The sequence below is a fragment of the Macrotis lagotis genome, chromosome 5 (genome assembly GCF_037893015.1).
Source record: "Macrotis lagotis isolate mMagLag1 chromosome 5, bilby.v1.9.chrom.fasta, whole genome shotgun sequence".
Lineage (NCBI taxonomy): Eukaryota > Metazoa > Chordata > Mammalia > Peramelemorphia > Peramelidae > Macrotis > Macrotis lagotis.
The window spans coordinates 145,464,192-145,476,441 of NC_133662.1; the positions used below are offsets into that span (position 1 = coordinate 145,464,192).

The 12,250-nt window shown below is 35.0% G+C and overlaps 1 protein-coding gene across 1 annotated transcript in view; it reads right to left on the bottom strand.

The window, feature by feature from the left end:
- Positions 1-12,250, bottom strand: part of AHI1 (Abelson helper integration site 1) — a 282,116-nt gene that overhangs the window by 65,422 nt on the left and 204,444 nt on the right. Inside the window, 1 exon segment of the mRNA XM_074187648.1 lies at positions 8,125-8,180. Within this exon segment, the coding sequence (XP_074043749.1) occupies positions 8,125-8,180 (56 nt within the window).

Below are 12,250 nucleotides of genomic sequence, written 5' to 3' on the forward strand. Positions count from 1 at the left end.
GACTGATATTATGCTTAAGTTGCCATAAAGGCCAGAAGCAGGTGCAGTGACTCTTAAAGAGATATAAACATATTTCTATTGTGAACTACAAAGGATTTATAGACTGTGAGCATATAGTTATCCATGTATGGTTTACACCCCCCCCCCACAACAGGAAAATAATTAAATTACTCTACAATACAAGAAATTGTATCCTTGAAAATTCCTTTTCTTTTCAGTTCAAGTACTAGTATCTTCAAAGTATGGAAGTGGTATGATCTAATGACCATGAAGTCATACTGTCCGTCCTGGCAGTATGGAACCATGCCACTGAGTGTATCTTTGTTGACTGGTGCTTCATTCTAGACATAGGAATGACAGCAGCTAATATTACCAGAGCAAACAATAGTTACCCAGTCATAAACGCTATTGGGAATTTATATTCCTAGCATAGTTAAACAAGGGCTTCAAAGTTATGTGAACCACCATCTGCTATTCTTTCTGAAACCACTTCATGAAAATCTCTAGGGGCACCCTGACGAAGAGATTGGAAAACAAAGACATAGCAAATGCGCTACAGGAATTGCCACCATTTTGAGATTCCAAGGATTATTACATCTGCTGTCGGTAAAATGAATTCAATAATATTTACTAGTTTTCTAACTTGTGAATATTAAAGGGGAAAGGGTGAAGGCACCAGTTGATATTAACTTGAGGAAATTTATAAGACTTTTTAATTTTTATTTTATGGGGGTTTTTGGCAAGGCAATGGGATTAAGTGACTTGCCCAAGGCCACACAGCTAGGTAATTATTAAGTGTCTGAGGTCAGATTTGAACTCAGGTACTCCTGATTCCAGGGCTGGTGCTCTATATACTGTGCCACCTAGCCGCACTATTGTGCCACCTAGCCACCCAAGACTTTTTTTAAAATGGAAAATCTATTAAAAATTCACTTAGTAAAGTTTTTAGATTATGAACTCCTTGAGAGTTTTTTTTTTTCTTTTTATATTCAGTATAGCCAGTGTTTAGCACAGGGACTTGGATACAGTAGGTACTTAATACCTGACTGACAAAGTCAATGGACTACTGTGAAATACTCTGTTGTAATCTCTGACCACAGGGGTTAGAACTAATATTTTCAATACCTATTTAGTTCCTTGGTCTGAGAAATTTTCATGGCAAAAGTTCCTGGATTCTTTCTTATGATTGAGATTTATTTGTTTTATTGGACCATAGCCTTATGATTGGAAGGGACTTCAGAGGTCTCTAGTACAACTTTCTCATTTAACTGAGGAAGAAACTGAGCCACAGAAAGATGAAATGAGTTGCTCAACATAAATAAGTATTCAAACTTGGGCCTCTGGGTCTCATGCTGCCTCCCATTTAACCTAAACTGTAGTGAACTAGTAGCATTTAAACTTGATGGCAGTAGGTGTTTCATGGGGGTATCCTTGGTCCCTCACACACAAGTACAGAAGATTTGCTAATTCATGGAATTCACCCTTCAAATATAGAAGAAAATAGCTAGGGGTAACTGACTGAATATGTTAAAAAGGTCCAGTATTTTCTACTTATTTTATTACACAATAGTAAAGTTAATATTTCATCCTCTGGTTGGTTAGATTGGGACAAGACTGGATGAAGTAGCTCAAGCTGTTTTTCTGTGATGGTAATGCTGAATATTATATAATTGATTGAGGGTTATAGAATATATCTGTGATTTCATCATGAAGGCATTTCCTCTACTCACACAGATCAGTACCTTCTTGACAACTTACAATATGAGAGAATTGCCTAAAGTACTGAGATATTAAATGACTTTATTTTTTTACAGTCACTATATAATGGAGGGACTGGAATTCAGACCTTGCTAACTCTCCAAATGACTCTGAATCCTTATAAACTTATATGTGTACAGATATGGATATTTATAATCAATCAATTCTAGTCTTCAAGTGAAACAGTTAGGTAGCACAATGGATAGAGCACCAGCTCTGAAGTCAGGAGAAAGTTGGTTCAAATCCAGTCAGTCAAGTCATTTAGCCCTCTTTGGCCCAGTTCCTCATCTATAAAATGAGCTGAAGGAAGATATGGCAAAACACTTCAGCATTTTTGCCAGGAAAACCCCAAATGGGATCAAGTCAGACATGACTCTTTACTTTCTATCCTACTTCTAGTAAATGACCTCTTTTCTGCCTACTTTACCAAAGTTTTCCTTCAAGATGAATTTCCCCCAACTCAACTTCTCCACATTAGGGAACAAAAATAATCATTACCCTCTGGTTTTGTTCTATTTTTTTTTTCTCTTGTTTCAGTGGATGAGATGAAATGATCTTCTTCCTAGACAAAGCTGATATTTTTGTAACTCTGATCCCAGCTCTTCATGTCTTCTCCAAGACTTTGATTCTTCAGTCACTACTCATCTCTCATTATTAGTAGACAAAAAGAAAACAGAATTTAGACCTAGAGGGCCTCTGCTCAAAATCCACTCTGCTACTTGCTGCCTTTGAAAATGTGAGTGAGCCATTTAATGTCTCACACATTCAGTGACTTCACCTTCATTGAAACAGATGTTCCTAAATCATGTTGAAGCTGTTCCCCTGTGTTGCTTCCTTTCCTCCCTACATGGAAATAAGATAGGAAATAATACCCTAGAAAATGTCATCCTCTGGCTCTTCTTGGACTGACTTTATTTTAATGGAGAAGATAAGGAGTAGATATATCATATCTTCAGCACAAATATCAAGTTAATACATACATAGATCCATAAGGCATGCATCAATAATAGAGAGACATTTGGGAGGGAGGGTACGTGTAGGTGGATGATCAGAAAAAACCTCTATGCAGAAGAAACTACATGAGCTGCATTTAAATGGAAGAGAGGGGCCTAAGTTCTAAGTTGAAGAGAGACTGTTTTTCTAAAATATGGGTCAGTTGGTACAAAACAAGGAGGTGGGAAATCGAGAGTCCTGAGGAAGTCTGACTAGTTCACCGAGAGCAGGAATTGGAAAGGTAGGTGATTGCAAAGATCTTTGAAAAGATAAACAGCACAGTTCATATTAACCTAGAGGTTGATATTTTTATGATCAGTGACTCCTCTTCACCTAATGCCTTGCTGTCACTTTAAAGTCAACACATCCCAAACTAATTTTCCTCTCTTGAAACTACTCCTTGTGCTAATTTCTTTATTTCTGTCGATGGCACAATTCACCTCCAAATCATTCAGGTTTTGTACATTAGAATTACTGAGGTCACTCCCCTGTACATGTGGAGTGAGTGTGTTGGCCTGCCAGATTGCAAGACTCGATTGTTACATTTACACCCCAGAAATCAGCAAAGGTTACAAATCAGGGCTTGATTTATTGTTTTGTTTAGATGTTTAAAATCTGATGGAGAAAATACTATTAAATCAAAGTTGAAAGTGTGATATGTGGGGGGAAGCTAGGTGGCGCAGTGGATAGAGCACCAGCCCTGGAGTCAGGAGTACCTGAGTTCAAATTCGACCTCAGACACTTCATAATTACCTAGCTGTGTGCCCTTGGGCAAGCCACATAACCCCATTGCCTGGAAAAAAACTAAAAATAAAAAAGTGTGATATGTGTATTCAGGGAGCTGACTGTCAAATACCAGCATGCTCTTGCTTAGATCTATAATCTAATGATCCTTCATTAGCCCTATACCATCCAATTACTCACCAAATCTATTGCTTCTACCTCTTCTATAGCTCTAATATGTATTAGACCTTCATTATCCCACCTAGCCTATTGCAAATTCTCTTTTCAACTTGTCTTGCTTCTAGTCTTTCTCTACTCTATTCCATTCTTCACAGAGCTGTCAGATGAATCTTTTTAATGCAGTTTGACCATGTGACTTTTCACTCAAAATCCCCCCTTCTGTTGATCCCCTTCTTTTTACCAATTATCATAGGCTGGTTATTCAAGGTCTTCCAGGTTTCTGGAATAATAGTTGCTAATAACTGTTACTGAAGATCATGTAAACCTGAGTGCTGGGAAATAACTTTGCTATTTAGACCACTGGCCCTACTAATCTGGATCCTGTAGCTATCGTGAAAGGCAGAAAAACTAATGGAGAAGGGAACACTAACAGCTAAGCAACTATCAATGAAGGGCAAGTAAGCCCAGGAGCCCTAAGAATAGCAATGCCCCCAGCCTCCCAGTTCTACTCTGGTAGCCTTCACTGAGTGGAGCAGCCCTTGTGGACAAAGGGCCAGTCATTCTGACAATATTACCAACTACAGATCTATTGCCACCAACTACAGATCTACTGGGTCATTGCTATTCAAGCTTTGAGGTACACCCTGAGTCAGACGGGGGAAAAATACATTGGGCAGGCCAAAATCACCTAAACGATTTGCCCTTTTCTCTGGTGGTGAAGGCACATGGCCTGAACCCTAAAATCTCCCAAATTTGCAGTCACTCCACCCACAATTTCCAATTCAAATTTACTTCTTTACATTTCCTCAGTATTCCAACCAATTCATCACTCTCTTGACTGATCCTCTGCACTTCTGTACATAAATTCCTTTCACATCTTTGTCTATTAAAATATTTCCTTCAAGGCACAGACTAATTATCACCTCCCCGATAAAGTCTTCCCTGTCCCTGATCCTTTTCTTCTCTTGTCATCTGTTTGGAAATCTATGCATGTGTCATACAGTCACTTTCATTGCAGGTACCTGTGTGTGTCTTTCTGTGTGTACAGGATTTGTACAAAGTGTAGATAATAAGATTTGCCCTTCATTTCCGAAGATGACAACATCATGTTGGTGATGCCATGACAAGCAAGTGAACTGGATTTGAGGGAGGGGTTACTGTGCTAGGTTACCAGCCTCATTTTCTTCTCAGAGCCATTTGGGTCCATGGGTCACATAGGAATCAGGAGGACTAGAGATGGCCCTGGTTGGGAGGCAATCAGGGTTGAGTGACTTGCCCAAGGTCACACAGCTAGTAAGTAGCAAGTTGTCTGAGGCCAGATTTGAACTCCCATCCTCCTGACTCCAAGGCCAGCACTCTATTCACTGTGCTACCCAGCTACCCAGAAAAGAAGGCTCATGCTGGGTAGAGAGTCTAGGATGGTTGACTGTACATAGATATTTATCATTGGCCTAGGTACCTGAGGAATTCAAGAGTTTAAGCAATTTCATGATGATTATGAATTTTAAAAATGCTATGTAAAGGGGATTTGAGAATAAGATCATTTGACAAATTTGCCAAATTCAAATACAAATATCCAGTACAAGATCTCTTGAATTAATAATAATAAAAATGCTCTAGGCATTGCTCTGGCAGTCTCTCATGTCTGGAATGCTCTTCACCCTCTATTCTGCCTCTTGAACTTCTGGGATTTGTTTATACACTCCAAGGGAAATCTTGTTTTCCTGGAAGCCTCCCCCAACTGGGTAGTGCCTTCCCTTTTTTCTTTATTTCCTATTTAATCCTTACATTGTTTCCTTTGTAAATTATTTGTTCACATGTTGATTACTCCATTACAGGAAAGGATGTTCTTTTGCTGCTTTTTTGTATCCCTAGAACTTAGTACATGGATGGCACATATTAGAGGTGCTTAATAAATGTTGATTGATTGATTGATACAGTACTTTAAAGTTTGCAAATCAGTTTACATAAATTATGTCGTATAACTTTCCCAACATTGATATGGTGTATAAATTATTACTAGCCTCATGCTACACAAGGGCAAACTGAGACTCAGAGAGGTTAAATTACTTGCTCAGGATCATACAACTATTATATTTCAAGAGCCAGAACTCAAAAGGCCAAGTATTCCTGACTTAAAGACAAGCATTTTATCCACTGCACTGTTCTCTATCTACTATCTTGTTAGAGTAGAAATAATATTAGTTTAAGCAAGGGGGACTAATAAGTTAAAAATAATAAAAAAATTAATAAACTTGACAATATCAAAACTATTAAGTATTACATTTTTTCCTTTGTCAATAGAGAATATCTTAAATCAGGAAACTATTATGAATGCTACTGCTATTACTTTTCAGAGTCTCAGATAAATTTGATCTTTATTTGATTATAACCCTTAAGTATTTAATAAGCATGGGGATCCATAATCTGCCTAGAGGGAGGAAAAAAACAAAACACTACCAGGTTCAACTTTAGTAAGTCCTATAACACAAAAGAAAAAAAAAACAGAAATACAAACACAGCTGCTACTTAAAAAAAAAGTCTATAGGGATTAAAAAAAATCAAATGCGTATTAAATAATAGAACTACTAAGAACAGTTTTCAAATATACTCTAAATTATTTCCACCAATAGTTGACTTTAAAAATTCAACTTCATCATTTAAAGAACAAACTTAACATTAAACTTAACATTAATATTCTCATTATTTAAAAATAATTCTTTTTCATGAGAAATTTTAAGTTGTCAATGATCATCATACAATAGTCATGTGTCAGTTTTTAGTTTCATAGCCTCAAGGCAAAAACACATATTAGACCCCATTAAAATATGATCCAGTTGCACCAGTCGACTGGTCATTCTTTGTGTCTCTATGTCTTTGCATCAGATGAATCACTCTGCTTTCTCATGTTTACCTCTTTGCTTTGCTTTCCTACTTTCTTTGAAGACAGATCAAATCCCACCTTCAGCAGGAGACCCTTTCCAGATGTTCTCCCACCTCTTCTTCCCCAACAGTTGTTAGTGTCTGAGAACTGGAGATTTCCTTCTCCCCACTCTGCATACATCTTCTCCTACACCTTACACACTCCTTCCCTTATTAGAAAAAGAGCTCTTTGAGGGCAGGGAATTTTTTTGTATTTCTTTGTATGCCTAGTAACGTTGCCTGGGCTTAATAGTACCTGTTGAATTCTAAAAGACTTGTGATGGAAAATGCCATCCACATCCAGAGAAAGAACTATGAAGACTTGAATCTAGGCCAAAGTATACTATTTTATACTATACAAAACATACTATTTGAACTTTAAAAAATTTGTTTTAAAATTATGTTTTTGCCTTTCTCTTTTACTTTTGTATTTTACTTTTGTCCTGATTTTTCACAACATGACTAATGTGGAAATATGTTTAACACAGTTGTACATGTATAACATATCAAGGGGAGGGAGGAGAAAAAGGAGGGAGAGAGAAAAAAGTGGAACTCAAAAATCTTACAAAAAAGAATGCTGAAATTTATCTTTGCATATCATTGGAAAAATATTAGAATAAGTGCCTGTTAACTAACTATAGCTAATCAGAATTGAATAATTAAATATCCAATTATTAATCAATTTTAAATTTCTTGCATAGAAAGACTTTCAAATTCTTCAAAAAAAGACAATGAAGTTTTCCTCACAAAATGAAATATTATGGCAACTAGAAATTAAAAGTGTTAATAATGTGAAAAAAATTAAAAACCAGAAAATATTTAGGGAAATAAGTGGTACCCAACTCACTGTGTCCTAGTACCTAATAAAAACTGTAATGTTAATACTAAGGAATTCTGCAAACAGAATTCTAGATGTTAAAATAAATGGGAAATTAATTATTTGGATTAGCTATCCACCTTCACATGTGTGTGGATTTTTTCTTCTTCCCTCTTTATTGCATTGTATGCTGCATATAATTAATAAAAACAAAATAAATATGTGATCAAATGCATAGACATAAAAGTACTCCATTTTGTGAAAAAATGACTACAATTTCATATAAATAGATATATTGATATTATTATTACCATTATTTAAAATAAACACATAATAGGAATGAAAAATCATGTTTACTTTTAAGCCAGTCAATCATTGAAAATAATTTTGGAAATATATAAATCAGTAGAATTATAATTTAAGTATGAATGGTTTGTAAGAGATTGAATCGAGACCTCCAAAAATGTTTTAAATACCCCAATTGCATTCATTTTTAGCACATTAATTAAAGCCAGTGATTAGGGAAATGGTGATAAGGCATTATTCAACTACTTACTGTTGAGGAAATGGAAAAAAATGTAGTTCAGGGGAAAAATGATTCATTTTCTTAAAAGTGTTGAAAAACTTTTTTGCTTAAAGGGGGGAAAAACTTCTTCTACAGTGAGATGGTATAGAAAATGGCATTTATAGTTTTGTACCAGATTTTGAAATGCTGATAGAGAATGGCTTACCATTTGTAGTGAGCTCGATGGTATTCGTGTAAGTTTTCCTACTGGGCTGAAACCTCCTGTGAAAAAACAAGGCTGTGAATTTTTGGTTATTATTCTTAACTAATAATAGCTACTTTATTTTGAAAATATTATGTTAGCCAGACACATCTCAAAAAGCTCTCATGAAAAAGAACTCATGTAATAGCAGCTTTGAAAGCTGTGGTCATGAATCCTTTAGTCAGTAACAGTCAGAGGGTTTATCTAACTAAAGATCTGACACTAGGTTATAGCTAATCCAATACTTCCATTCAAATGGTTTGGAGCAATAGCTTAAACACTGTCCCCATGCTGCCTTACGCTTAAAACTGACACTATTATCTCAGCTTAGTTGTCTTTCTTTCATGGAACAGTTGAAATTCTGACTTGAGGACACAAAGTTTTCAGGCAGAAAGGATCACAAAATGTGTGAAAGGAATTACTTCCTTATTTTATCAAAAAGATAAGTACATCTATTCAGTATTTCTCTTTGATCATCAGACTTCCTACCACAACATATCTTGCTGTTTATTTTATTCAATCACCATGGAGTACTTTTAGAAAAATAAGGACTTTTAATTCTCTCCTTTATAAATGATTACATTGATGGCTAAAGTCTCTAAAATCCTTTCATCATCTGTGGATTTATCTTTTTTTTGGTTCATGATAACTTTTATCATATTTCTTTTCAACAAGGGACTATTTAAAAATAAAACAAGACTCTTAGCTATATAGATTTGGGTGGAAACTTTAGTTCAAGTTAAGGGTAAAAATGAGATCTCAGGATTTCGTTTTGCTCTTCAGTCTTTGCCTATCAATAGACTAAATTTGATACATGAGTCAGAGGTCTGTTAACATAACACCCAAGTCTTTGAAAAAATACAAGACTGTTAAAATGTCATATTTCAAAAATAAAATATTATTCTTAATAAAAGATATCATTTTGTTGTGACAAAATATGAACAAGCATAAAATATATTCACCTTCAAATTTTATAAAATATATAGTTCCTTACCTTAAAATATATAACTCACTTATTTATTGAAGATTTTTTAAAAATATGTTAACATTCAAAAGAAAGATGTTACTTTTATTCATGTTATTGATCTAACTTTTTATTAGCTTAATATTAATCTTACATAGAAAGCTAGAGAGTGAAAGAATGAGGAGAAGGAAATGAAGAAGACTTAGGAGAGTGAACATTAAGGAAGGTTAAAATCAGGATGGTGGGCAGAATTAAGACTATGTAACATAATGAACAATTGAGAGAACTGTGTATGCTAAAATAGGAGGGGGGAAAAGAAAGCAGGACATAAATGAAAGAAGGATTAATATATGGAAAGGGAATTTTATGGATTCTCCTGGGAAGTTCTTATTCTTTATCAACTTTGGTTAAAAAACTGAATTGATCTTAGTCTTAGTTTCCTGTTATGTTAAAAGAAAGGTTGGAATAAATTATACCTTTGAAACCTTAATCAATTCATTTTACCTCTCTGGGATTCTTTTCCTCAATAATAAAATGAAAGTATTGGAGCAGATGATTTCAAAGGTCCTTTTCAGATATACATACTTTGATTCTTTAAAATATAAGGAGAGAAATTGGACCTGAAGATGAGGAAGAATTTTCTAACTTTGAGAATTATCTTAAAATGAAATATATTGCTTTGTGGAGATCATGAATTTCCAGACATTAGAGATTTTCAAACACAGGCTAAATGACTCCTTGTCAGGGATTCTGGAAAAAAGATTCATCCATCAAGTAAGCAGTGAATTTTAAATGGCCTCTGTGATCATTTCGAATTAAAAGCTTCCATAATTTTAATTTTATACTATAGTATTCAGAAATTTATAATTCTTATAATTACTTTAATTTTACTTCAGTCCCAATTTTACTTATTTCCCATATTGTGCCAATTTTATTTCTTTTATATTCCCGAAATGTTCTGTTCCCACTACAAAACTGACATCTTAGTAAATGGCCTCCTTAAATGCAACAGGTTGAAACTATGACTTCTAGAAAGCCCTGTTAAGTCTTGTGTTTACTATTTTGGTAAAGTTCACTATTTTGATAAACCTTGGTCTAAGCTTAATTTAGCCAGTATAAATTAAGATGTTAAGATATAACTAACTCTTTAGATTTATACTTGGGATGGATCTGTGATCTCAATGATGAGGCTAGCCTTTTTTTTTTTTTAAAGATTTTTGCAAGGCAAATGGGGTTAAGTGTCTTGCCCAAGGCCACACAGCTAGTTTATTATTAAGTGTCTGAGTCTGGATTTGAACCCAGGTACTACTGACTCCAGGGTGGGTGCTTTATCCACTGCGCCACCTAGCCACCGCAGGGCTAGCCTTTTAATATAGATTGTGATTGATTAGAGCATGCTTTTCCTGATATAACTTTTATGAATTTCCTTCCATAAATTATCCAGGGGGTGGATAAACTAAAGGTGAGGATAAATTATACTCAATGGATTAGCCACCTTCTTCTGTATCTCTTACATACACATAAATCAGTTATAATTTATCTTATGCATTTTCCCCATTCATCTGATGATTTCTTTTATGTTGTATCTTCTGCACAATACTTTATTCTTAAAATAATGTCTACAGAGAAGAAGGAATTTCAAGATATTCTTAAGGATCTATTAAGAATAAAACAGTAATAAGACAGTGGTTTCTACAATCAAGGAACTCACTCCAACAGATTTCACTCTATTACCTCCACTTTTACTCTTTCCCTGTCTACTTGAGTCTTCCCTGTACCTACAAACATGCCTAAGATTCCTCCATTCTAAAACAAAATAAATTAAAAATCCTGCAATTGTTTTCCCATCTCCCTTAGCTATTATCTTTTATCTCTCCCTTTTGTGGCTCAACTCCTTGAGAAAGCAGCAGACATAGGTACTTTTACCTCCTCTCCTTGCAATGTCCTTAAACCCTGAAATTTCTCTCTCCAAAGTTACCAATGACCTCTTAATTGCCAGATTTAATGGCCCTTTCTCAATCATTAATCTTTGTCCACTTTGAAGCAATTTACACTATTGATCCTTTTTTCTTCCCAAATAATTTATTTCTTTTTTAAGGATTCTGTGCTATTGCTCTCTTTCCTGGTTCCCTTCTTGTTTCCAATTATTTCTTAGTTTTCTTGCTGGTTCATCTATAACACATGAACTAACTATGAGCATCCTATTCTGGACCAGATATATATATATATATATTTTTTTTTTCTCAATACAATTTCATTTTGTCATCTTATTATTTCTCATATTTAAACCTTCCAGTGTATCTATCATCTCTAAGCAGATGATTCCCATCTCTCTCTCTCTCTCTCTCTCTCTCTCTCTCTCTCTCTCTCTCTCTCTCTCTCTCTCTCCCTATCATCTATTAATTCTCTGACCGTCTATCTATCTGTCCTGTCTCAATGTTGTTTTTCAGTTTTTTTATGTGTTATACCCTATTAGAATATAAGTTCCTTGAGGGCAAGACTTTTTTCCTTACTTATATTTGTATTCTCATTCCTTAGCACAGTACCTGTTCTTAGCAAGAACTTAATAAAGGGTTGTTGACTTAGCTTGTAGCAATCAATATAAATTGCAATTTATATCCTAATTTCTAACTCACTATCCCACTTAACAATCAAATCAGCTCTCTTCTAGCTCTCACACGTTTTCTGCTCTCACATTCATCCTTTCATCTGAGGACCTTGGTTCACACTTCATTAAAAAAAAAAAAACAGGCCATTTTCTAAGATTCCTCTTCTTTATCTCATATGACTCGATATCTTCTCTCTTGCTATTTTTATTAGCTCATGTCACATGAACAAACAGTCTAGTTTTTTTGCCAAGTAAAGTCCTTGATTCCATCTTCTAAAAGACTATATCCCATCCTCCCCTTTAATCTCTCCTTATCTAAAGACAGCTTCTTTGCTTTTTCTTTTCTTTTTTTAGGTTTTTGCAAGGCAAATAGGTCACACAGCTAGGTAATTATTAAGTGTCTGAGGCCGCATTTGAACTCAGGTACTCCTGACTCCAGGGCTGGTGCTCTATTCACTGCGCCACCCAGTCGCCCTTCTTTGCTTTTTCTAAATATATTTATGTCTCCTCAATTTAAA